The sequence below is a fragment of the Corticium candelabrum genome, chromosome 8 (assembly GCF_963422355.1).
Source record: "Corticium candelabrum chromosome 8, ooCorCand1.1, whole genome shotgun sequence".
In the NCBI taxonomy this organism is placed as follows: domain Eukaryota; kingdom Metazoa; phylum Porifera; class Homoscleromorpha; order Homosclerophorida; family Plakinidae; genus Corticium; species Corticium candelabrum.
In genome coordinates this window covers 5640140-5665986 of record NC_085092.1, presented here as the reverse complement: position 1 = coordinate 5665986, position 25847 = coordinate 5640140, and the positions used below count along the sequence as shown (strand labels likewise).

General features: G+C 43.8%; 8 protein-coding genes across 8 annotated transcripts in view; 7 read left to right on the top strand and 1 right to left on the bottom strand.

Moving 5' to 3' along the window:
* Positions 1 to 1474, bottom strand: part of LOC134182938 (uncharacterized) — a 1893-nt gene extending 419 nt beyond the window's left edge. Inside the window, exon 1 of the mRNA XM_062650380.1 lies at positions 11 to 1474. Coding sequence (XP_062506364.1) covers positions 11 to 1474 — 1464 coding nt within the window. The remainder of the gene's footprint in view (positions 1 to 10) is intronic.
* A 5091-nt stretch (positions 1475 to 6565) lies between these two features.
* LOC134182937 (proton channel OTOP1-like) lies at positions 6566 to 7805 on the top strand. Its single transcript, XM_062650379.1, has 2 exons — positions 6566 to 7741; positions 7794 to 7805. The coding sequence occupies exons 1-2, from the start codon at positions 6794 to 6796 to the stop codon at positions 7803 to 7805; spliced, it is 960 nt and encodes a 319-aa protein (XP_062506363.1). The 5' UTR covers positions 6566 to 6793.
* A 2-nt stretch (positions 7806 to 7807) lies between these two features.
* Positions 7808 to 9843, top strand: LOC134183461 (uncharacterized). Its single transcript, XM_062651010.1, has one exon. The coding sequence runs from the start codon at positions 7820 to 7822 to the stop codon at positions 8957 to 8959; it is 1140 nt and encodes a 379-aa protein (XP_062506994.1). The 5' UTR covers positions 7808 to 7819; the 3' UTR covers positions 8960 to 9843.
* Positions 9844 to 10548: 705 nt separating this feature from the next.
* LOC134183377 (uncharacterized) lies at positions 10549 to 12763 on the top strand. The gene is made up of 3 exons (XM_062650887.1): positions 10549 to 11536; positions 11704 to 11808; positions 12178 to 12763. Exons 1-3 carry the CDS (start codon positions 11324 to 11326, stop codon positions 12460 to 12462), a joined length of 603 nt encoding a protein of 200 aa, XP_062506871.1. The 5' UTR covers positions 10549 to 11323; the 3' UTR covers positions 12463 to 12763.
* Positions 12764 to 15210: 2447 nt separating this feature from the next.
* Positions 15211 to 18145, top strand: LOC134183196 (uncharacterized). The gene has a single exon (XM_062650678.1). The coding sequence runs from the start codon at positions 15536 to 15538 to the stop codon at positions 17606 to 17608; it is 2073 nt and encodes a 690-aa protein (XP_062506662.1). The 5' UTR covers positions 15211 to 15535; the 3' UTR covers positions 17609 to 18145.
* Positions 18146 to 19590: 1445 nt separating this feature from the next.
* LOC134182936 (uncharacterized) lies at positions 19591 to 20857 on the top strand. The gene is made up of 2 exons (XM_062650378.1): positions 19591 to 20781; positions 20849 to 20857. Exons 1-2 carry the CDS (start codon positions 19591 to 19593, stop codon positions 20855 to 20857), a joined length of 1200 nt encoding a protein of 399 aa, XP_062506362.1.
* A 16-nt stretch (positions 20858 to 20873) lies between these two features.
* On the top strand, positions 20874 to 21475 carry LOC134183791 (uncharacterized). The gene has a single exon (XM_062651368.1). It carries the CDS (start codon positions 20875 to 20877, stop codon positions 21427 to 21429), a length of 555 nt encoding a protein of 184 aa, XP_062507352.1. The 5' UTR covers position 20874; the 3' UTR covers positions 21430 to 21475.
* Positions 21476 to 22741: 1266 nt separating this feature from the next.
* On the top strand, positions 22742 to 24957 carry LOC134182934 (uncharacterized). Its single transcript, XM_062650376.1, has one exon. It carries the CDS (start codon positions 22742 to 22744, stop codon positions 24551 to 24553), a length of 1812 nt encoding a protein of 603 aa, XP_062506360.1. The 3' UTR covers positions 24554 to 24957.
* The last annotated feature ends 890 nt before the right edge of the window (positions 24958 to 25847 follow it).

The window sequence follows — 25847 nt, the reverse complement described above, 5'->3', positions numbered from 1 at the left end:
TGAAGGTGGCGAGCGATGCTACATTGATCCATCCGCGCTTTTCCGACTTGCTGTGAAGAGCTATAACGATGAATATCGTCTGTAAAATTGTTGCGAGAGTCACCACCATTTGACAGAGCAGAACACCGGTCGCATAGGCGCGGTCGTCGCCTCCGAGGTCTACAAGCCCCGGAAATCCTCGAAATAGTGAAAGCGTCAAGGCCCCGACGCTACCGAGTACGATCAGAATCTCGTCTATTGGAACCTCGGATTTTTCCAACGAATTTTGATATTTACTGAGAGTGATGAGGCCGACTACGGAGGCGACGGTGATTGTCATTGCAGTGATGCCTTCTCCTCCGTACCAGAGGGCTGTCGCGACGTTTGAATTATGCTCTAGCGTTAGGATTCCGATGACCCCAAAGTGAGCAACGAGAGCAAATATTCCGATGACGACAGCGGCCGTGACGCTGACCTCAGTCGTTTCGACGGGGATTTCTAGTTGCAGATTTCTGTTTTCGTCCTCGTTTGTCGTTTCGTGTGTGTCTCGTTCTTTCAGTGCCGATTCCCGGATACTTTCAAACAACTGTTCGGCTAACATGGCTGAAGCCGTGAGGCAAAACTCGAGACAAAACGGATAGAACCAGGGAAACAGCTTGTTGAAAATCGTCGGCTCGCAATGAGAGCTTGTCGTATTCGGAGTAACAGTCGACCTATTGTGAGCGATTTCAATGGCTAGGGATCCGACCACGTGGGGACAACGGCTTTGAAATGCTAACGGAAAGAAGTTCTTTTTGCTCTTAATGAACGTCCATATGTATAGAATCATATTCGTGACGACTATCTGCATGACCATGAACCCGGTGAACAGCGACTTTTGCAGCAAGTTTTTGTTCTTCGAGTAAACGATGAGACAGACCTGGCACGGAATGAATATCAACTTGACGACATCACTGCAGATGGCGACTGGCGTCCGACATTTCCCGACGAGCAGCGCAACGTCGATGATCTGAACGAACGTGAACAATAGCGAAACGGCAGCAAACAGCGACAGAGTCTTTACTAATAGACTTTGAACTTGCGTTTCTTTGTTTTCACCCGATTGCTTGCTTGTCTCGCCTCTGCGCTTGCGCACCCACGCCAATTTGAGGGGCCCGCGAAACATCCAGACGAGCGATACGAGCATCAGACACATCGTGTATCCTTCACCAAACGTGAACTCGGACTCCGGATTTCCCGACGACCAGTCGCCGAACAAAACGATGCCGACGGCAAAGAGAAGGATTGCGTAAACGGCGAGTAACGTCAATATTTCGATATTCGTGAGTTTCCTCCCTCCAGTTTTGGGTCGGGCGGTCGTCGAGCCGCTTACCAATTCGATTCTGTCGTGCTCCTTACCAGAATCACAAGATTCATGAACGTCAGGTGCTTCCCTTTCAACACCGTTACCCATCTCAGTATCACTAATTGCTCCATACACATAACTTTGTGCCATTGCAAGTCACGTGACTCCAAGAATTGCCTACCACTCCGACTTGCGACTTGTGCGAAGAAAAGTCGGAGACGAATGATGGCAGGCGGCCTTGGAAGATGATGATATAATCTGGTCGGAAACCGAATTTATGTAAATTGAAAATTTTAGTGTTAATAATTGGTACATGCTCGAAATTAGCAATGATTGAAGTAGCATGCACCTCATCGTGTGGAAAATGAGGATGAAAGTAGCCTAGTTAGACCATAACTCATAACTTCAAGGGTCAATTGCATGTCAGGGGTGAAGACCTAGCATTTGTTGTGCAACAGACTTCTTACTCTGCGGCCTTGACACGCCCGCCATATATCAGGAAGTAGACATCAACACGCAAATCATTGCCGTCAGCATGTCGTTTACTTAGCAAACACAAATTGTGTCTCAGTTCGAGGTTTTGTATGGTCGTTTTCGTCTAGACAGAGTGCGGTAAGGCACACCGTGCATGTCTAGAGACGATCTAGTTAGCTAATTGCGTATGCACGACTTGTGAAACAGTTACGCAAAATTACGTAAAGTGTTCTTAGAAATGATACCAAATTATGCAAGTCGTCTATTTAGAACGATCCATTTCATTTTCGACGTGGAGGGAAACTTGTCAGCAGATCAAAACATGCACTCTATTCTGAGAGCAACTTTTAGGTTTAAATGTTGGATTTAGATTTGAAAGTACCAACAGTGCAAACCCTCCCGGAGTCCGCGGGTCATATGGGCATATATTTGGTCACGTGTTACGCGCCTAACAGGTCGTGGTCGTACGTCACGTAACCGGCCTTCACTATTATACTGTACCTAGAGGCGTGAAGCGCCTCGAGTACTAATAATGCAAAATGACTTTTGAAAGTTTAGTCAAATAATATGTTGTTAGAATTTACGAAACATTGTTAGATAACTAACTAGTCACGTATCCACTGGCATGCGCGCGCATAGCTAACTAGCCAGTGAGTCATTTCGGAGACCGCATGCTGTCGTGGATGCAGCAGGAAGTTGAGGCCAACTTTCGTCGAATGAGAAAGTGAAAGTACTTCGATTTCGTGAAGAGACTGTTTGTAGGCCGTTTTACATTAGCTATAGAGTTCCGTATCTAGTTTCGGATATCGGCTGGTCCAACGCAATTGTCTAGTAAGGATGAAATATAGGACAACGTAGAGACGTTAGGTAACTATTCTTGATTCGTGACAATCAATGGATTTAGCTCGTTCTATGTATATAGCGAGAACGAGACTCGACTAAACGTAAACCACGCCCTTCCTCTAGACCCGGACAAATACCTCTAGTTTCGGATGGCCTCTCGTGTAGAGCTAGCAAAGCACAGACACAAACCGAATCTATTTGTTACAGTAGCCTAACATGTCATCTTCCAAACAATCGTATGGGCAGCGTCGTCGTGTTTCGTGCGTAGCTGTGGTAGTCGTCGGAGTTGAGTGAAGTCACGCTCTCTAGTTTCGGATGCCTGAAACACGCTAGATCGTCATTTTACGAGCAAAATTTAGACACTCTGTAAACATTTTGAGCATAGAATCTTGACGTCTAGTGTTAAAATCAACTCTTAAGACATGTTTCTACGCATTTCTAGCCAATTTCTCATCACTCTCTGCAGCGTAGAGATCGTACGGTGCCGTTTGAACATCTAGGGAACAAAATTTCCCTATTTAGCAGTATCTTACTGGCTTGCTACGCAATCTAGAGTAAAAAGAGTTCGACTTGCATAATCAAAAGTAGGGTATTCAGCACCGGATCCAGGAATTTTTGAAAGAGGGGGTTCATCGTTAGCAGTTATCTTTACAGCATTACTAATTTCTCTTTTCTAATAAAATTATATGAAATTGTTGAACCACGCCTATTGGAAAATAGGGGGTTCAACCCTTTACCCCCTCTGGATCCGGCCCTGGTATTCCTCTCTGACAGTGGATTCCTTTTCTCATGAGATAGGATTAATTTATTCAACTTTACATAAGGCATTTCCTCTAAACAAGTGTCTCTGATCTCTCTTTTGCTTCAGTAACAAACAGGGGAAACATGCGGCTGATTTTGTAATTGGCGCTACATTGGTCTGGAAATCCGAGGCTAGGTATGTCTGCAGTATGAATCTAGACCAGCCACATGTTAATTCTGTTTGTTACTGAAGCAAAAAGAGAGGTCAAGAAGATTTGTTTAAAGGAAATGCCGTATGAAAAGTGGAACAAATTAGTCCTACCATCTCACAATTAAAGGAAACTAGATAGCCACTCTAACAGAGGGGAATACCCTACTTTTGATTGTGCAAGTCGAACCTTTTTTACTCTAGATTTTGTAGCAAGCCAGTAAGATACTGCTACATAGAAAAAATTTTGTTCTCTAGATGTTCAAACGGCACCGTACGATCTCTACGCTGCAGAGAGTGAAGAGAAATTGGCTAGAAATGCGTAGAAACATGTCTAAACATGTCTTAAAAGTTGATTTTAGCCCTAGACGTCGAGATTCTATGCTCAAAATCTTTACAGAGTGTCTAAATTTGCTCGTAAAATGACGATCTAGCGTGTTTCGGGCACCCAAAACTAGAGGGCGTGACTTCACTCAACTCCGACGACTAGCACGGCTACGCACGAAACACGACGACGCTGCCCATACGATTGTTTGGAAGATGAGATGTTAGGCTACTGCAACAAATAGATTCGGTTTGTGTCTGTACTTTGGTAGCTCTACACGAGAGGCCATCCGATATTTGTCTGGGTCTATATGTACAGCGACGCCTCTGTTATCGGACATCATCAATTATCGGACAGCCGTGCAAGAAGTAAACGAAGTAAGACTGAGCTTTCCTAGAGCCCACAGTAAGAGGATTAGTAAAGACTGTGATTCCAGACGCGGGACTTCGAAAGGCTTGAAACGGTTATGCTAGGACGGTGAACGTGATCCTTTTCTGCGACCCCGTTCATCGGACGCCACCATCATTCACCGGACACAACCCTCCCCATGAAAACGCAAAGACAATTCCGCAACTTCGCCCCTGGGATAGGTTTATAGGTGACTAGCTAACACAACAACACTATCACTGTCTCAATATGCTACTCTCCAGGAGAGATATAGAGCGTACGCTCATTGAGTCGAGGTAACGCCCCTGTCATCGGACAGTCGTTTTTTTTCTTTGCAGCAGCAGTCTGCAGGTAATAATGTCACGAAGTGCAGCACGTCATCGTTGGTACAACCAGCTGTACCGAATGCAGGAACTTAGTTTATTATCAGAGCAGCTAGAACCTTCACCCCTGCTTCTTCTAGGTAAAGTTGAATTAGATTACGTCAAGTCCTTGTCAACGCGCGCTACGCAGTGATCGACTTTCTTTGCAAAGGGTAAAAGAGCGTTTTAGCATTTCAATCCTGCCCTCTCATCGGTTTCGGTTGTCGTCTTTTTTTGTTGAACGGCTAGTTCATTCAAGCGAAATCTTTTACACGTCCTAGTGTGGGCGTGGTTGTAGGAGAAATGACTCAGAATTGCCACCAAGCACTCTAGGCAAGTGTTCTGCGTTCTGCAGCATTTCAGATAGCTGAATTTAATCAACTACAGTTATTTGAAACTTGTAGCTGTTGCTGAGAAGGTAGGAAGGCAAGAAAATGGGTTTGACCGACTGTAACTCATACAAATCTTGGCCGACATGCAGGGTAACAACACGATTTGTAGGTAAAGAGTTGTTGATTAGCAATATATAAGTAACTAGGCTGAAAGATGCGTGTGTGCAATTCAGACGCTACTGTCCGGTGAACGATGCGTTTGTCCGATGAACAGGGTATGCAAGGCTCCGCACAGTTTTCAATCTTACTCTAAGCAGAGAAGAGGTACAATGCTCTCTTTTGGTGTGCTTAATTACAACTTGGATACCTACATTTATGATGTGGTAGGGACTGCGTTTACAAACGAATAAGTGAGAACTCGCGTCCGGATATGATGGTGTCCGAGGAACGGGGCCGCGCTCTAGGGCGTGGTAGACGTTAGTCGAGTCTCGTTCTCGCTAGAACGAGTCAAATCCATTGATTGTCACGGATCAAGATCAGTTACCTAACGTCTCTACATTGCTCTATATTTCATACCTAGACAATTGCGGTGGACCAAGATCTCGCGTCTGAATCTAGCCGTTATCCGAAACCAAATACGGGACTCTATATGGTGCAGAACAAAGAAAGTCTCTGAACGACGTTCGGTATATCCGTACAAAACTCTGCTGCATTTTTAACAGCATGGAGGTAAGTTGAACTAGACGTCTGCACACTATTCTAGCATTGTGTTACACATAGCAGCTTTTATTTCAGAAGACCCTAATTGCAAGCGCTTTACGTTGCTATGTATACATATACGTATTACCTAGCTAGCACAGCTGCTATCTAGAGCTGTGACGAACAATTGAGGATGAGGTACGTAGTAGATTATCTATAAATGCATGATCTGGTATTGTAATTACAACGGAAATAATCCAGAAATTTTTGGAATAGGCATTTTAGTTTAGTCAAGTCAAGTGTACGTACAGTACTGTATCTAATTCTATAGCTAACTCTAGCGGTTATAGGTAGAGATTTCCCTTTGCATGTAAACGGAGCACTGACGCAACGAAGCAAACCGGCCCCAAGGGACTTCCCTGCCTGTCATGAGTTCCAGAGGATCACACATTTGCCGGATGTAGTCTTGCGCAACTAATTCTACAGTGTTGTGTTTGTCGACTAATGGTAGGGGTCACGCAGGACGTTCCAATTCTGATTACCGACTTTCGATTTCAAGGAAGGTCTTAGTCTGGGACAAAACGACGCAAGTCAGTGCACAGGCCTCCTCTTAGAGCCTGTCTTCTCTAGCCAGGTGTGTCTACACCAAGTGTTGGAACTCTTGTTTCTATTCTAGTGACGTGCAGCTGGCGAAATTAGAGCTTGCATGTTGTTACGTGTTCACCTGCAAACGAGGTGCTAATTATCTTGTGGGTGCTTGCCAAGTGCAGCAACTGTTTGTGTTGTTTCTTTCTAAGTGTCTAGACCTCTGCCTTGAGGCCTACACAACACTAGAGCGACTCCACGAGGCAAAACACATTACTCCAGAAATTCTAGGGAGATCTTAGATTTGGGGACTTTTGTTGTGTACATGCTGAGTCATGAATAGACGGTGTCATGAGAACTGGGCTCTAAGCCAAGTGTTTGCTAGAAAGTTTTATCAGTCAGCGTTCAGCATTCCCAGATTGGACTAGACTCGAAGAATCAAGTCAGTTGTTTTTGGGTGCGAGAGCTGCCGTCAGAGTTCTCATCTTGGTGTCCTTCAGACAACATCGAGCAATGTCGTGCTGGAGGTCGTCTCTACAAATAAATGGCGACGGCGTCGTGTCGAGGACAAAGCTAGCCGGGGTCGAACTCACCGTTCCCATTGCCGTCTGCGGTATTCTCAGTTTTGCCATCGGATTTGTGCTGATTGCATACTGGTGTGCTGGTAATCGATCTCTTGGACACGAGTTTAGGGAGGGTGAGTGGTACCTTTCATTGTTGATGGTGTCCTCTCTGGTATGGATGTTATGGGTCATGGGGAAAACGAAACTCACTGTTCGCCACTTCCAAGCAGCAGGAAGTTCACCCAGGCCGTTCGAGCGGGGAGCTCTCTCTCACAGAGCAACCGGCAGCAGTTTGCTGGTCAAGACTCTCACAGCGTTTGCTGCTTTCAGTGTACTGCTTGCAATTTTTCAGACGGCCGATTCTGCCCTTGCAACAGGCGGCGTGCACTGTTTTTCCACATCTGCTGTTGTTTTCTGTTGTTTCAGGATCCTCTACATTTTTGCACAAGTTTGTTATGTAGTGTATTCTCAGAAACGAGTGTTGTTTGAGAAGAAGTTGGTACACGGTGCAGCTATGATACAAATGATCATCACAAACTTTATCGTCTATGGTTGGACGTTTATAAAAAGCAAAGACCGCGTTTTCACTAATGATGAAAGTCAAGACTGTACTACCATTGATGGTCTAGAAAAGCTCAACTTTACTGCTCTAGTAAAGCTCAACTTTACTATCTATAGTAGTGTGCTAAATACATATTTAGCTAGCTCTGATGCTCAACCAATACACAGCAGTACGTTTACTAAACCTGAATGTCACCACACTGTATTCAAAGATACCTTTCCATGGCTCTACCCGTTTTGTCTAGAATTTTGCCTGACTGCATCAGCCATGATGGCCGAGCAATGGCTGGAATGGCTGAGTCCTCCGACAGAGCCAACGTGTGATGATGATGATCCAGCCGGTCGGTCACCCAATGAAGAGCACCTACACGTAAGCCGCAATCCAGCAGAGAGAAAGCTGAGCAACGTTTGGGCCATGAATGTTGGCATATTTGCCTTTGTAGCTCAAATAGGAGTGATAGCATACTTGATCATTGAAACCGATTCAGAAAGAGCTGCTACTGTCTTCTACGCAACAAGAATGCTTTCAGCAATCTTAATCACTTTACTTTCTGCTTATGGATGGTATACACTGGGTCGTTGTAAGAGGGGAAGCGTTTCAGCAGGACTCGATCTGGATGTAGTTCTCCTCCTCATAGCGACTATTGGAGCTTTTGCACTTGCTTTGTTCAGATGCCTTGCTGGGCTTGCCAGCTTAGGAGAGCCAGCCAAGATAGGGCTAGCCAAACTAATTGAGCTAGCCAAATCAAATGACGTAGCCAAACTAACTAAGCTAGCCAAATCAACTGAATGGGTAGCCAAACTAATTGAGCTAGCCAAATCAACTGACGTAGCCAAACTAATTGAGCTAGCCAAATCAACTGACGTAGCCAAATCAATTGAGCTAGCCAAACTAATTGAGCGAGCCAATTCATCTGACGTAGCCAAGCTAATTAAACTAATTGAGGGAGCCAAACTAACTGATGAGGAACACACTTACTATGAACTTATAGTGTTTTTCGCTGAAGTTTTAGTTGTTGTGGGAATCCTTGCTCAAACTGTTTTCATCAGCAAGGCTCTGCATCGAGAACCAGGAGAGCATGGACTAATCACAACGACTTCGATGGCCATGTTCATGGGATGGCTGAATTTTGGCTTGTGGTTAGGCAAAACCGTCCATCTAGAGGGAACGGATTATTCAATATACCACTGTGGAACAATGATGGCGATAGATAGCTTACAATTGATAAGATATGGTAAACATTCATGGCTGATATTTGTCCTCTTATGCTTTCCCTTTGCTATTTTCTATCGAATTCACAGCGCTGTGGTACTCTACAGAGTCTCCAAGATACACAGGTACGTCAAAGAAGTCGAAGAGGTCGAATCACCTGCTACTGACGATATCGAGAGACAGAGGGAAGACATTTCCAACCGCTTGGCGAACCTGAAACGAGAACATGATAAAGTGACGAGTGAGTGGAATGAATTTCGCCAGAATCGACGTCCTCTGGTGCAGCAGCAATTACGGCAACTTGAAGAACTTAACCAGACAATGAGGAATGACACACCTTGATACTCGATATCAGTGACAGCTTGTGTGTGTGTGTGTGTGTGTGTGTGTGTGTGTGTGTGTGTGTGTGTGTGTGTGTGTGTGTGTGTGTGTGTGTGTGAGGAATAGTAGACAGCTTGGTGACTTGACATTGTTCAGATTAGCAAATATTAGCACTTTAATAAGTCATATCCAACTTTATTCATATTGCAGCTGTTAGCAATAAAGCGATTGTGGAGTTGTTACTGTAACGGCAGTTTTTCAATTGCGTCTAATTAAAAATTTTCTAATTAAAATTGTCTGTTTTTGATTGAATTAAGATTAGATGGAAAGTCATTAATTTCACGTGTGGGGGTTACTAGTTACACACACTGTTGCAAATCAGATATTTGCAACCCGAACGCGCATGCGCTGGACCAACGACATCAATAATTATTACAACGGAAATAGTCGGGAAATTTTTGGAATAGGCATTTTAGTTTAGTCAAGTGTACATACAGTACTGTAGCTAATTCCATAGCTAACTTTAGCGGTTAGAGAGATTTCCCTTTCGCATGTAAACGGAGCACTGACGCAACGACGCAGACCTCACGGGACTTCCCTGCCTGTAATGAGTTCCAGATGATCACCTCACAACACGTTTGCTGGATGTAGTCTTTGCGCAACTAATTCTACGGTGTTGTGTTTGTCGACTAATGGCAGGAGTCACGCAGGACGTTCCAATTCTGATTACCGACTTTCGAGTTCAAGGAAGGTCTTAACCTGGGGGAAAACGACGCAAGTCAGTGCACAGGCCTCCTCTTAGAGCCTGTCTTCTCTAGCCAGGTGTGTCTACACCAAGTGTTGGGATTCTTGTTTCTATTTCTAGTGACGTGCAGCTGGCAAAACTATGTAGAGCTTGCACGTGCAAACGAGGTGCTAATTAACTTGTGGTTGCTTGCCGGAAGATGTGCAGCAACTGTTGTGTTGTTTCTAATTGAGACCTCTGCCTTAGGCTAGCCTCGAAGTTCCAGACCGTCTTCCAAAAAAAGAAAGAAAATGAGAGGGTCTGGATCAACTTCTGATCAAACCGAGTTCGGAAGTGATCCGAGTCAGCCAATCAGCAAGCTGCCGCCACTGAAGTGGCGGCCAGTGAACGTCGAGAGTTGTAATGACATCCACGGCTTCTGGCAAAGGCCTGTTACACCTCGTAATTGCACGCAAGTGCGTCTTCCGTGATGTGAAACGGCACTGGATTGTGCATTGAAACAGCGCCCAAGGGTCTCGAAATTGATTCAATGTATCCCGAACAGCAGAAGGGTGCGTGACCATTTCGTCCATTCCATTTTCAATTTCCGGCAACAATTAAATATTGAATTAGAAATTGAAGATTGCCTACAAGTTGCTTGCAATTTCAATATTTAATTCTATTAAAAATTGAAAATTGATTGATCGACGGACTATAATTATTTACGGATTAAAATGAATATTGAAAACACATTTAATTTTTAACCAATTTCCTTTTTCAATGCAATGGAATATTGAAATTACAAGCACGTTAGTTCAATTTTCAATGTTAAATTCAATATTCAATTTAATTTAAAAATTAAATGTTAAATTTTGAATCTGCGTGGCCAATTCGTCCATTCCATTTTTAATTTTTGAAACAAATTGAAAATTGAATGTCAAATTAGAAATTGACTGGCGTTGCTTGCTCTTACAATATTCCATTACATTGAAAATAGAAATTGATTGAAGACCAATTGTCATTTCAATATTCATTTACTTTGCAAATAGATTCAATCTTTCCATCCGTCCAATTTTCGTAAATTATGATTTGACTAGAGCCTCCAATGCAATTTTCTTTCTCCGTACTAAATGTAAATAGAAAGTTACCCGCAGCTGCTAGCGCGAGCGATATCTCATAAACGGCATTATTCGCCGGTGACTTCAATATTCAATTCTATTGAAAGACGAAAGTTGCGTCTAGCTTAGCCACGCCCAGCCACGCCTCTGGCACGCATGCAATGTAATGCAATTAATTAAGAGATGCATGGGAAAGCCTCAACTGGCACGCGACCGACCTCTCACAACAAGTCGGTAAGCACTTGCACCTGGCTCTCGTCAACCGTCACGCTCAATCGTGAGACATTCCTTGCGGCGATGAGCGAGGGAAGCCCGTTGCATGGAGGCACGCGTCTAGGGCATCTACAATCAACGAGATCAACGTGTAGCCTACACTGGAAAGTTGAAGTCTAGTCGATTTGGAAAGACTTCAAGCAACTATCTAGCTAGAGGACATTTGCGTGGATCATCTAGACCACGCCTCTAAACATCTGACGGGGAAGCCCCAGCCGGTATCTATCATCTCACGATATAACGGCACGTCGTGCATTGTCTCCACTCTCCATGGACGAAGTTGACGAAGATTTTGTTCGGAAGCGAGTCGAAGAGGGTAATAGTCATGCTGTCATCAGTGAAGAATTACAGACGATGTTTCCAGGACTTCGGGGACTTAGCGAACGATCTGTTCGACGTTTCTGTACAGACAGAGGCCTAGGTCGACGTTGTTCTCTGACTAAAGAGGAACTAGAACGCCGCGTGTCTGACGCCGTAAGCGAGGTGAGCACTAGCTATATATCTCTAGGTAGCTGGCTGCATGCTCATTAGAGTTAGATTAGGTCATGATTTGCTCATGATCACTATAGCTGGGTCATGATTGTACACTGCATGTTTACTGTGTGCATGGCCTATAATTCCTGTATGTATATTTATATTGACTTTGACAGGTCGGACCATCTTGCATCTTCAGATCGTCAAAAAGCAAGAAGAAGGCAACGGCTACACAATGCAAGTCAAAGTCTAAGATTTCTTGTACTTGCAGGCGGTCACCAGTAAATTTTTGATTTTTTTCTTTGACTTTTACAAAATAATATCACTATACATATTTTAACTGCTAATACGGTCTTGTTTCAATAGCATTTTACGTCAAAATTGTAACATGGTGGCACCTAAATATTATATACTCATGATCAGTTATAACTCTTGATCACAGAATGTCATTGCTGTAGTTTGTCTTCTTTAGTCTTTTTAACTTTTCTTTGTAATGAAAGCTTGCATATGTCCATTTAATATATATATATATATATATATATATATATATATATATATATATATATATATATATATATATATATTAATCTCATTGCATATCTTTTGGGAACAACTGTCTATTATTTATATCAATATGTTCATTATGTTAGAAATTGCAGAGAAGATCTTCAGTTTTAGAGATGTCCACAACTTTGAACGACGAACAAAAGAAGACGTACGCTAGTGCCACGAAACTGGAATTGATGTCGTCAGAAGTCTCTGAAAATAGCAGTGATAACGAGCCACCCTCTGAGGGAGCCTCCACTGCTGGACGTTCACAACTCCTGGTCCGACCTCTTCCATGGAGAGCCATTGGAGCAACAAAGGAGTTTGAGTTTTTGGACAGAAAGTACGCCAGAAGGCAGACTCAGAGAGGAACGCGGTACCAAGAGTAAACGGAGCTCCATCTACCAGAACACGTCCAGGAATGACATTGTACCAGAATGGGCTCTAGAAGACTTCTGCTAATTATAATACGTTTGATTTTAATACATGTCAAAGAACATGGATATATAGAGCTAGATCATTCAAATTTGCTGTTAACATTGTTGTCCATTGCCAAAGTTTGTTGAACTAGAGAAATAAATCACATGACTATTAATGTCAATCACCTGGTTAGTGTGTCTTAAGACTACCTATAGCTCATATTTGGAAAAATCTGTATCTGATATTTAGGACTCCAAATGTGTGCCTAAATGTAATCCTAAAACCGGTATTCGATCTATATAGGCTGTCCTAAATGTGTTCTATACACCATATTAGGATCGGTCTAAATATGTCTAGATATGATTAGAGGTGGTATTCAGTACACATTTAGAATAGGTTTAGACCATGCTATATTTAAGCTTTCATGCAGTCCGTGCATGATCGAGTGTCCGTCTTAATTCTCTCGATCGTCTCACGTCGGTAGCGTCTTCACACTTCAACCTATGGGGCGCGTGACGGTTGTATGACAATTGACATCTACGACGTATGAACAAGTCTACAAAGATTTGTTGTGTCCAATTTACAGACCAATTTACAGGCCTGTAAAGGCTTTCTCATAACACCAAGTGTTAACCTGCGAATTTTCAACACTTGCTGTGTCCACTGTGGACCCGGGCCCGCCACACGCGGGGAAGTCCCTAGAGGCACTAACCTTAGTGGACACAACAGATCAACAATTGCAACTCACAGGTAAACACTTTGTGTTATGAGAAGGTCCTTACAGGCCTGTACAGACACCTCTACACGTTGCTGTAAACATTGTTGTATATAGACGTACGCATGTTAACTAGCACGTCGTAGCTTGTTGTGTCCACTAGGGTGCCTGTTATGAGAAAGCCTTTTCAACCTTTAGGGACTTCCCCGCGTGTGTACAGAAACATCGAACAGATCGTTCGCTAAGTCCCCGAAGTCCTGGAAACATCGTCTGTAATTCTTCACTGATGACAGCATGACTATTACCCTCTTCGACTCGCTTCCGAACAAAATCTTCGTCAACTTCGTCCATGGAGAGTGGAGACAATGCACGACGTGCCGTTATATCGTGAGATGATAGATACCGGCTGGGGCTTCCCCGTCAGATGCTTAGAGGCGTGGTCTAGATGATCCACGCAAATGTCCTCTAGCTAGATAGTTGCTTGAAGTCTTTCCAAATCGACTAGACGTCAACTTTCCAGTGTAGGCTAGACGTTGATCTCGTTGATTATAGATGCGCTAGACGCGTGCCTCCATGCCAAGGGCTTCCCTCGCTCATCGCCGCAAGGAATGTCTCACGATTGAGCGTGACGGTTGACGAGAGCCAGGTGCAAGTGCTTACCGACTTGTTGTGAGAGGTCGGTCGCGTGCCAGTTGAGGCTTTCTCGTGAATCTCTTAATTGCATTACATTGCATGCGTGTCAGAGGCGTGGCTGGGCGTGGCTAAGCTAGACGCAACTTTCGTCTTTCAATAGAATTGAATATTGAAGTCACCGGCGAATAATGCCGTTTATGAGATATCGCTCGCGCTAGCAGCTGCGGGTAACTTTCTATTTACATTTAGTACGGAGAAAGAAAATTGCATCGGAGGCTCTATTCTAATATTCATAATTTACGAAAATTGGACGGATGGAAAGATTGAATCTATTTGCAAAGTAAACGAATATTGAAATGACAATTGGTCTTCAATCAATTTCTATTTTCAATGTAATGGAATATTGTAAGAGCAAGCAACGCCAGCCAATTTCTAATTTGACATTTCATTTTCAATTTGTTTCAAAAATTAAAAATGGAATGGACGAATTGGCCACGCAGATTCAAAATTTAATATTTAATTTTTAAATTAAATTGAATATTGAATTTAACATTGAAAATTGAACTAACGTGCTTGTAATTTCAATATTTCATTGCATTGAAAAAGGAAATTGGTTTAAAATTAACTTTGTTTTCAATATTCATTTTAATCCGCAAATAATTATAGTCCGTCGATCAATCAATTTTCAATTTTTAATAGAATTAAATATTGAAATTGCAAGCAACTTGTAGGCAATCTTCAATTTCTAATTCAATATTTAATTGTTGCCGGAAATTGAAAATGGAATGGACGAAATGGTCACGCACCGCACCGTAGTAGATTATCTATAAATGCATGATCTGGTATTGTAATTACAACGGAAATAATCCAGAAATTTTTGGAATAGGCATTTTAGTTTAGTCAAGTCAAGTGTACGTACAGTACTGTATCTAATTCTATAGCTAACTTTAGCGGTTATAGGTAGAGATTTCCCCTTTGCATGTAAACGGAGCACTGACGCAACGAAGCAGACCCCAAGGGACTTCCCTGCCTGTCATGGGTTCCAGATGATCACCTCCCAACACATTTGCCGGATGTAGTCTTGCGCAACTAATCCTACGGTGTTGTGTTTGTCGATTAGGACGTTCCAATTCTGATTACCGACTTTAGAGTTCAAGGTCGGTCTTAGCCTGGGACGAAACGACGCAAGTCAGTGCACAGGCCTCTTCTATAGCATGTCTTCTCTAGCCAGGTGTGTCTACACCAAGGGTTGGAACTCTTATTTCTATTCTAGTGACGTGCAGCTGGCGAAATTAGAGCCTAAATGTTGTTACGTGTTCACCTGCAAACGAGGTGCTAATTATCTTGTGGGTGCTTGCCAAGTGCAGCAACTGTTTGTGTTGTTTCTTTTGAGTGTCTAGACCTCTGCCTTGAGGCCTACACAACACTAGAGCGACTCCACGAGGCAAAACACATTACTCCAGAAATTCTAGGGAGATCTTAGATTTGGGGACTTTTGTTGTTTAGATGCTGAGTCATGCATAGACGGTGTCATAAGAACTGGGCTCTAAGCCAAGTGTTTGCTAGAAAGTTTTATCAGTCAGCGTTCAGCATTCCCAGACTGGACTAGACTCGAAGAATCAAGTCAGTTGTTTTTGGGTGCGAGAGCTGCCGTCAGAGTTCTCATCTTGGTGTCCTTCAGACAACATCGAGCAATGTCGTGCTTGAGGTCGTCTCTACAAATAAATGGCGACGGCGTCGTGTCGAGGACAAAGATAGCCGGGGTCGAACTCACCGTTCCCATTGCCGTCTACGGTATTCTCCATTTTACCATCGGATTTGTGCTGATTGCAGACTGGTGTGCTGGTAATCCTGGAAACGAGTTTAGGGAGGGTGAGTGGTACCTTACATTGTTGATGGCGTCTTGTCTGGTGTGGATGTTATGGGTCATGGTGAAAACGAAACTCACCATTCGCCACTTCCAAGCAGCAGGAAGTTCACCCAGGCCGTTCGAGCGGGGAGCTCTCTCTCACAGAGCAACTGGCAGCAGTTTGCTGGTCAAGACTCTCACAGCGTTTGCTGCTTTCAGTTTACTGCTGGCAATTTTTCAGACGGCCGATTCTGCCCTTGCAACAGGCAGCTGTTTTTCCAAACCTGCTGTTGTTTCCTGTGTTTGCAGGATTCTCTACATTCTTACACAAGTTTGTTATGTAGTCTATTCTCAGAAACGAGTGTTGTTTGAGAAGAAGTTTGTACATGGTGCAGCTGTAATACAAATGATCATCACAAACTTTATCCTCTACGGTTGGACGTTTCTTAAAAGCAAAGACCGCGTTTTCACTCATGAGGAACGTCTAGACTGTACTACCATTGATGCTCTAAAAAAGCTCAACTTTACTGCTCTAGTAAATCTCAACTTTGCTAGCTATGATGGTAGTGTGCTAAATGAATATCTAGCTAGCTCTGATGCTCGACCAATACCCAACAATAATATGGAAATAACGTTGCTCAACTCTGAATGTTACCACACTGTATTCAAAGATACCTTTCCATGGCTCTACCCGTTTTGTCTAGAATTTTGCCTGACTGCATCAGCCATGATCGCCGAACAATGGATGGAATGGCCGAGTCCTCCGACAAGCCCAATGTGTGATGATGATGATCCAGCTGGTCGGTCACTCATTGAAGAGCACCGACACGTAAGCTGCAATCGAGGAGAGAGAAAGCTGAGCAACGATTGGGCCACGAGTGTTGGCATGTTAGCCTTTGTTGCTCGCATAGGAGTGATAGCATACTTGATCATTGAAACCAATTCAGATGTAGCTGCTACTGTCTTCTACGGAATAAGGATGCTCTCAGCAATCTTAATCACTTTACTTTCTGCATATGGGCTGTATACACTGGGTCGTTGTAAGAGGGGAAACGTTTCAGCAGGACTCGATCTGGATGAAGTTCTCCTCCTCATAGCGACTATTGGAGCATTTGCACTTGCTTTGTTCAGATGCTTTGCTGGGCTAGCCAGCCTAATAGGGCCAGCCAAGATAGGGCTAGCCAAACTAACTAAGCTAGCCAAATCAAATGACGTAGCCAAACTAACTAAGCTAGCCAAATCAATTGAGCTAGCCAAACTAATTGAGCGAGCCAATTCAGCTGACGTAGCCAAGCTAACTAAACTAATTGAGGGAGCCAAACTAACTGATGAGGAACACACTTACTATGAACTTATAGTGTTTTTCGCTGAAGTTTTAGTTGTTGTGGGAATCCTTGCTCAAACTGTTTTCATCAGCAAGGCTCTGCATCGAGAACCAGGAGAGCATGGACTAATCACAACGACTTCGATGGCCATGTTCATGGGATGGCTGAATTTTGGCTTGTGGTTAGGCAAAACCGTCCATCTAGAGGGAACGGATTATTCAATATACCACTGTGGGACAATGATGGTGATAGATAGCTTGCAATTGATAAGATATGGTAAACAGTCATGGCTGATATTTATCCTCTTATGCTTTCCCTTTGCTATTTTCTATCGAATTCACAGCGCTGTGGTACTCTACAGAGTCTCCAAGATACACAGGTACGTCAAAGAAGTCAAAGAGGTCAAATCACCTGCTATTGACGATATCGAGAGACAGAGAGACATTTCCAACCGCTTGGCGAACCTGAAACGAGAACATGATAAAGTGACGAGTGAGTGGAATGAATTTTGCCAGAATCGACGTCCTCTGGTGCAGCAGCAATTACGGCAACTTGAAGAACTTAACCAGACAATGAGGAATGACACACCTTGATACTCGATATCAGTGACAGCTTGTGTGTGTGTGTGTGTGTGTGTGTGTGTGTGTGTGTGTGTGTGTGTGTGTGTGTGTGTGTGTGTGTGTCTGTGTGTGTGTGTGTGTCTGTGTGTGTGTGTGTGTGTGTGTGTGTGTGTCTGTGTGTGTCTGTGTGTGAGTGTCTGTGTGTGTGTGTGTGTGTGTGTGTGTGTCTGTGTGTGTGTGTGTGTGTGTGTGTGTGTGTGTGTGTGTGTGTGTGTGTGTGTGTGTGTGTGTGTGTGTGTGAGGAATAGTAGACAGCTTGGTGACTTGACATTGTTCAGATTAGCTAATATTAGCACTTTAATAAATCATATCCAACTTTGTTCATATTGCAGCTGTTAGCAATAAAGCGATTGCGGAGTTGTTACTGTAACGGCAGTTTTCCAATTGCGTCTAATTAAAATTGTCTGTTTTTGATTGAATTAAGATTAGATGGAAAGTCATTAATTTCATGTGTCAGGGGTTACTAGTTACGCACACTGTTGCAAATCAGATATTTGCAACCCGAACGCGCATGCGCTGGACCAACGACATCAATAATTATTACAACGGAAATAATCGGGAAATTTTTGGAATAGGCATTTTAGTTTAGTCAAGTGTACGTACAGTACTGTATCTAATTCTATAGCTAACTCTAGCGGTCAGAGAGATTTCCCTTTCGCATGTAAACGGAGCACTGACGCAACGACGCAGACCTCACGGGACTTCCCTGCCTGTAATGAGTTCCAGATGATCACCTCACAACACATTTGCCGGATGTAGTCTTGCGCAACTAATCCTACGGTGTTGTTTATGTCGACTAATGGCAGGAGTCACGCAGGACGTTCCAATTCTGATTACCGACTTTCGAGTTCAAGGAAGGTCTTAGCCTGGGGGAAAACGACGCAAGTCAGTGCACAGGCCTCCTCTTAGAGCCTGTCAGGTGTGTCGACACCAAGTGTTGGGATTCTTGTTTCTATTTCTAGTGACGTGCAGCTGGCAAAACTACGTAGAGCTTGCACCTGCAAACGAGGTGCTAATTAACTTGTGGGTGCTTGCCGGAAGATGTGCAGCAACTGTTTGTGTTGTTTCTAATTGAGACCTCTGCCTTAGGCTAGCCTCGAAGTTCCAGACCGTCTCCCAAAAAAGAAAGAAAATGAGACGGTCTGGATCAACTTCTGATCAAACCGAGTTCGGAAGTGATCCGAGTCAGCCAATCAGCAAGCTGCCGCCACTGAAGTGGCGGCCAATGAACGTCGAGAGTTCTGTATTGACATGCACGGCTTCTGGCAAAGGCGTGTTACACCTCGTAATTGCACGCAAGTGCGTCTTCCGTGATGTGAAACGGCACTGGATTGTGCATTTGAAACAGCGCCCAAGGGTCTCGAAATTGATTCAATGTATCCCGAACAGCAGACCGCTGCAGATTTGCCGCCATCGCAATTGATTACCATCCACCTTGTTTGAACACACCTCTAAATGTAGTAATCGATCTTTTATGTCACATCGGGTGGCATAGCGCTGTTATCTAAAGAGGTGTTTTTGACTGTTGCAACCCTTCTATTTCACTTAGTTAGGTAACTACGCCTACTTCTGAACTCGGTTTGATCAGAAGTTGATCCAGACCGTCTCTCATTTCTTTTGGGAGGCCGAGACAACACTAGCGACTCCGCGAGGCGAAACACATTACTCAAGATAAGAACGACGCATCATTGGCTCACACTATGAACATGCATGCGTGCACAGCGAAACTAAAAAAATTCTAGGGAGAGCTTAAATTTGGGGACTTTTGTTTGTTTACATGCTGAGTCATGCATGATAGGTGGTGTCGTAAGAACTGAGCTTTAAGCCAAGTGTTTGCTAGAGAGTTTCATCAGTCAGTGTTCAGCATTCGCAGACTTGACTGGACTCGAATCAGTTTGAGTGCGAGATCTGCCGTCAGAGTTCTCATCTTCGTGTCCTTCAGACAACATCGAGCAATGTCGAGCTGGAGGTCGTCTCTAGAAATAGATAGGAGAGAGCTAGCCGGGGTCGAACTCACCGTTCCCATCTTCGTCTACGGTATTCTCCACTTTGCCATCGGGTTTGTGATGATTGCCGACTGGTGTGCTCGTAATCCTGGAAACGAGTTTAGGGAGGGTGAGTACTACCTTACATTGTTGATGGTGTCCTCTGTGGTGTGGATGTTGTGGGTCATGGTGAAAACGAAACTCACCATTCGCAACTTCCAAGCAGCAGGAAGTTTATCCAGGCCGTTCGAGCGGGGAGCTCTCTCTCACAGAGCAACTGGCAGCAGTTTGCTGGTCATGACTCTCACAGCTTTTGCCGCTTTCAGTTTACTGCTTGCAATTTTTCAGATGGCCGATGCTGCTCTTGCAACAGGCGGCTGTTTTTCCATACCTGCTGTTGTTTCCTGTGTTTGCAGGATTCTCTACATTCTTACACAAGTTTGTTATGTAGTCTATGCTCAGAAACGAGTGTTGTTTGAGAAGAAGTTGGTACACGGTGCGGCTGTAATACAAATGATCATCACAAACTTTATCCTCTACGGTTGGACGTTTCTTAAAAGCAAAGACCGCGTTTTCACTTACGAAAATCGAGACTGTTCTACCATTGATGCTCTAAAAAGGCTCAACTCTAGCTGTAGTAGTGTGCTAAATGAATGTAGAGTTAGCTCTGATGTTTTAGCAATACTCAACAATATTGCGCCGACTAAATCTACTAACTCTGAATGTTACTACACTGACACTGTAATCAAAGGTACCTTTCCATGGCTCTACCCGTTTTGTTTAGAATTTTGCCTGACTGCATCAGCCATGATGGCTGAACAATGGATGGAATGGCCGAGTCCTCCGACAAACCCAATGGGTGATTATGATGATCCAGCCGGTCGGTCACCCGTTGAAGAGCACCGACACGAACGCTGCAATCGAGGAGAGAGAAAGCTGAGCAACGTTTGGGCCAGGAGTGTTGGTATAATTGCCTTTGTTGCTCACATAGGAGTGATAGTATTCTTGATCATTGAAACTGATTCAGACAAAGCTGCTACTGCCTTGTATGCAACAAGGACATTCTCAGCAATCTTAATCACTTTACTCTCTGCTTACGGACTGTATACACTGGGTCGTTGTAAGAGGGGAAACGTTTCAGCAGGACTCGATCTGGATGAAGTTCTCCTCCTCATAGCAACTTTTGGAGCATCTGCACTTGCTTTGTTCGGAAGTCTTGCTGGGCTAGCCAAACTAATAGAGCCAGGCAAAAAAATGGAGCTAGCCAAACCAACTGAGCCAGCCGATGGGATGAAACCAGCCTTTTTAAATCTAGCCAAACTACCTCATGAGAAATATCTTCATAATCACTATGATCTTGTAGTGTTTCTCGCTGAAATTTTGGTCGTTGTGGGAATCCTTCTTCAAACTATTTTCATCAGCAAGGCTCTGCATCGAGAACCAGGAGGACATGGACTCATCACAACAACCTCGATAGCCACTTTTATGAGATGGATGAATTTCGGCGAGTGGTTATGCAAAACCGTCGATATAGAGGGAATGGATTATACGATATACCACAATGGAACAATGACCATGATAGAAGCTTTGCAATTGAAAAGATATGGTAAACACTCATGGCTGATCTTTGTCCTCTTATGCTTTCCCTTTGCCATTTTCTATCGAATTCACAGCGCTGTAGTACTCTACAGAGTCTCCAAGATACACAGGTACGTCACAGAAGTCGAAGTGAGGAGTGAGTGGAATGAATATCGGCAAGAACAACGTTCTCTGCTGCCTAACCAGACAATGAGAAACGACACACCTTGATGGATCGATATCAGTGACAGCTTGTGTGTGTGTGTGTGTGTGTGTGTGTGTGTGTGTGTGTGTGTGTGTGTGTGTGTGTGTGTGTGTGTGTGTGTGTGTGTGTGTGTGTGTGTGTGTGTGTGTGAGGAATAGACAGCTTGGTGACTTGACCTTGTTGAGATTAGCAAAAATTAGCACTGTAATAAGTCATATCCAACTTTGTTCATATTGCAGCTGTTAGCAATATAGCGATTGTGGAGTTGTTACTGTAATGCGCTATGAGCACGGCAGTTTTCATTTGCATCTATTTAAAAATTGTCTGTTTTTGATTGAATTGAGATTAGATGGAAAGTCATTAATTTTATGTGTCAGAGGTTATTACGCACACTGTTGCAAATCAGATATTTGCAACCCGAACGCGCATGCGCTGGACCAACGACGTCAATAATTATTACAACGGAAATAATCCGGAAACTTTTGGAATAGGCATTTTAGTTTAGTCAAGTGTACGTACAGTATTGTATCTAATTCTATAGCTAACTTTAGCGGTTCTAGAGATTTCCCTTTCGCATGTAACCGGAGCACTGACGCAACGACGCAGACCTCAAGGGACTTTCCTGCCTGTAATGAGTTCCAGATGATCACCTCCCAACACATTTGCCGGATGTAGTCTTGCGCAACTAATCCTACGGTGTAGAGTTTGTCGACTAATGGTAGGAGTCGTGCAGGACGTTCCAATTCTCATTACTGACTTTCAAGTTCAAGGACAGTCCTAGCCTGGGGGGAAACGACGCAAATCAGTGTACAGACCTGCACTATAGCCTGACTTCTCTAGCCAGCTGTGTCTACACATTCTTGTTTCTGTTCTAATGACGTGCAAGCTGGCGAAATTAGAGCTTGCATATTGTGTTCGCCTGCAAACGAGGTGCTAGTGTTGTGGGTGTTTGATGTGCAGCAACTGTGTGTTGTTTCTATTTGAGTGTCTAGACCTCTGCCTTGAGGCCTACACAAAACTAGCGACTCCACGAGGCGAAACACATTACTAAAGATAAGAACGACGCATCATTGGCTCACACTATGAACATGCATGCGTGCACAGCGAAACTAAAAAAATTCTAGGGAGAGCTTAAATTTGGGGACTCGTGTTTGTTTACATGCTGAGTCATGCATGATAGGTGGTGTCGTGAGAACTGGACTCTAAGCCAAGTGTTTGCTAGAGAGTTTCATCAGTCAGTGTTCAGCATTCGCAGACTTGACTGGACTCGAATCAGTTTTGAGTGCGAGATCTGCCGTCAGAGTTCTCATCTTCGTGTCCTTCAGACAACATCGAGCAATGTCGAGCTGGAGGTCGTCTCTAGAAAAAGATGGGAGAAAGCTAGCCGGGGTCGAACTCACGGTTTCCATCGCCGTCTACGGTATTCTCCACTTTGCCATCGGATTTGTGATGATTTCAGACTGGTGTGCTCGTAATCCTGGAAACGAGTTTAAGGAGGGTGAGTACTACCTTACGTTGTTGATGGCGTCCTCTGTGATATGGATGTTATGGGTCATGGTGAAAACGAAACTCACCATTCGCGACTTCCAAGCAGCAGGAAGTTTACCCAGGCCGTTCGAGCGGGGAGCTCTCTCTCACAGAGCAACTGGCAGCAGTTTGTTGGTCAAGACTCTCACAGCTTTTGCTGCTTTCAGTTTACTGCTTGCAATTTTTCAGACGGCTGATTCTGCCCTTGCAACAGGCGGCTGTTTTTCCATACTTGCTGTTGTTTTCTGTGTTTGCAGGATCCTCTACTTTCTTACACAAGTTTGCTATGTAGTCTATTCTCAGAAACGAGTGTTGTTTGAGAAGAAGTTGGTACACGGTGCAGCTGTAATACAAATGATCATCACAAACTTTATACTCTACAGTTGGACGTTTCTTAAAAGCAAAGACCGCGTTTTCTCTCATGACAACCGTACTGCTGATGCTCTAAAAATAGTGCTCAACTCTAGTTGTGTGCTGAATGAATGTTTAACTACTCCAACAATGCTCAACAGTAATGCGCGTAGATCTATGTCTAATAACTCTGACAATGAGTCTTGTCACGACACTATATTCAAAGGTACCTTTCCATGGTTCTACCCGTTTTGTCTAGAATTTTGCCTGACTGCATCAGCCATGATGGCTGAACAATGGATGGAATGGCCGAGTCCTCCGACAGACCCAATGTGTGATTATGATGATCCAGCCGGTCGGTCACCCATTGATGAGCACCGACACGAACGCTGCAATCGAGGAGAGAGAAAGCTGAGCAACGTTTGGGCCATGAGTGTTGGCATGTTTGCCTTTGTTGCTCACATAGGAGTGATAGTATTCTTGATCATTGAAACCCATTCAGACAAAGCTGCTACTGCCTTGTATGCAACAAGGACATTCTCAGCAATCTTAATCACTTTACTCTCTGCTTACGGACTGTATACACTGGATCGTTGTAATAGGGGAAACGTTTCAGCAGGACTCGATCTGGATGAAGTTCTCCTCCTCATAGCGACTATTGGGGCATCTGCACTTGCTTTGTTCAAATGCCTTGCTGGGCTAGCCAGACTAAAAGAGCCAGGGAAAAAAATGGGGCTAGCCAAACTAAACAGTCCAACTATGCTAGCCAAACTAATCGAGCAAGCCAAACTAATTGAGCAAGCCAAACTAACTGATGATGTCGATAAATACATTTATAATCACTATGAACTTGTAGTGTTTTTCGCTGAAATTTTGGTCGTTGTGGGAATCCTTCTTCAAACTGTTTTCATCAGCAAGGCTCTGCATCGGGAACCAGGAGGACATGGACTCATCACAACAACCTCGATAGCCACATTTATGGGATGGATGAATTTCGGCGCGTGGTTGTGCAAAACCGTTGATATAGAGGGAATGGATTATACGATATACCACAATAGGACAATGACCGTCATAGAGGACTTGCAATTGAAAAGATATGGTAAAGACAAATGGCTTATCTTTGTCCTCTTATGCTATCCCTTTGCCATTTTCTATCGAATTCACAGCGCTGTGGTACTCTACAGAGTCTCCAAGATACACAGGTACGTCAAAGAAGTCGAAGTGAGGAGTGAGTGGAATGAATATTGGCAAGAACAACGTCCTCTGCTGTAGTAGCAATTACGGCAATTTGGAGAACTTAGTTAACCAGACAATGAGAAATGACGCACCTTGATGGATCGATATCAGTGACAGCTTGTGTGTGTGTGTGTGTGTGTGTGTGTGTGTGTGTGTGTGTGTGTGTGTGTGTGTGTGTGTGTGTGTGTGTGTGTGTGTGTGTGTGAGGAATAGACAGCTTGGTGACTTGACATTGTTCAGATTAGCAAAAATTAGCACTTTAATAAGTCATATCCAACTTTGTTCATATTGCAGCTGTTAGCAATAAAGCGATTGTGGAGATGTTACTGTAATGCGTTATAAGCACGGCAGTTTCCATTTGCATCTAATTAAAAAATTGTCTGTTTTTGATTGAATTGAGATTAGCTGGAAAGTCATTAATTTCATGTGTCAGAGGTCATTACGCACACTGTTGCAAATCAGATATTTGCAATCCGAACGCGCATGCGCTGGACCAACGACCATTAATTGGAAATTATGTAGGCTAGCGCATGCGGTCATTGTTATCTCTAGTGTTATTAATTAGCGTGCAGATGTCTACAATCTCACGTGCCAGTCAATGTCTCTAGTCAGTCCCTTTCTCACGCTTTTCATGATAACTAGCAGGTCGGGCCATGTAGTCTACGCGTGCAGCAGCTGTTCCGTAACGTACTAAGCTAGCAGCGAAGGCTTAGCACTTCAATGCTTCTCTAGTCGATTTGTTTTGTGAATTAATGTAAGACATAAACAAAGGGGCGTGTACAACCAGGGAATGCTTTCCCGTCGTTGGAAACTCTGATTACCAGCTCCTACGCGGAACGAAGGTCAGACACAAATGGGATCGAGTCTCTGCAAAACTGTGTGAAACTGTTGACGGACAAAAATCGACTCGGTTTGCATAATATAAAGTTTTTCCAGTTTGTTTAGCAGCAAACAGCTTGTGTGATCTTCGTTTCTTGTCGCAAGGGGAATATGTGTATGCAATACCATTCACTCACTTTACATAATAGGATTAGGGACGATATCTTGTTTGCTCTAGATCTACGCTCGTACCAATGCAATTGTCAGTCTGCGTGTTGTCTCGCTGTACTATCGTGGGTTTTGATAGTATAGTGACCTAACTGGTGGAAAACGCGAGTATACATGCAGGGTACTGCAAGTGTAATTAGTTCACTCCGTGGAAAGCTAGCAGATGCGCGTGGGAAGGCAGTCCCTTGGAAGTGATCCAACTAGGCTTCTAGCCAACTACGTACCGGTAAGGGTATTTCCAATCTCGACACTGACTATAAAGGCATCTAACTAGTTTGAGCGT

Excerpts from the sequence above, each read along its gene's own strand:
- LOC134183461 (XM_062651010.1), top strand. The coding sequence starts at position 7,820 with ATGAATGTTGGCATATTTGCCTTTGTAGCTCAAATAGGAGTGATAGCA.
- LOC134183377 (XM_062650887.1), top strand. The coding sequence starts at position 11,324 with ATGGACGAAGTTGACGAAGATTTTGTTCGGAAGCGAGTCGAAGAGGGT. Across the intron at positions 11,537-11,703 it reads TGTCTGACGCCGTAAGCGAG|GTCGGACCATCTTGCATCTT; the intron begins GTGAGCACTAGC and ends TGACTTTGACAG. Across the intron at positions 11,809-12,177 it reads GTACTTGCAGGCGGTCACCA|AAATTGCAGAGAAGATCTTC; the intron begins GTAAATTTTTGA and ends TCATTATGTTAG.
- LOC134183791 (XM_062651368.1), top strand. The coding sequence starts at position 20,875 with ATGGAGCTAGCCAAACCAACTGAGCCAGCCGATGGGATGAAACCAGCC.
- LOC134182934 (XM_062650376.1), top strand. The coding sequence starts at position 22,742 with ATGTCGAGCTGGAGGTCGTCTCTAGAAAAAGATGGGAGAAAGCTAGCC.
- LOC134182937 (XM_062650379.1), top strand. The coding sequence starts at position 6,794 with ATGTCGTGCTGGAGGTCGTCTCTACAAATAAATGGCGACGGCGTCGTG.
- LOC134182936 (XM_062650378.1), top strand. The coding sequence starts at position 19,591 with ATGTCGAGCTGGAGGTCGTCTCTAGAAATAGATAGGAGAGAGCTAGCC.
- LOC134183196 (XM_062650678.1), top strand. The coding sequence starts at position 15,536 with ATGTCGTGCTTGAGGTCGTCTCTACAAATAAATGGCGACGGCGTCGTG.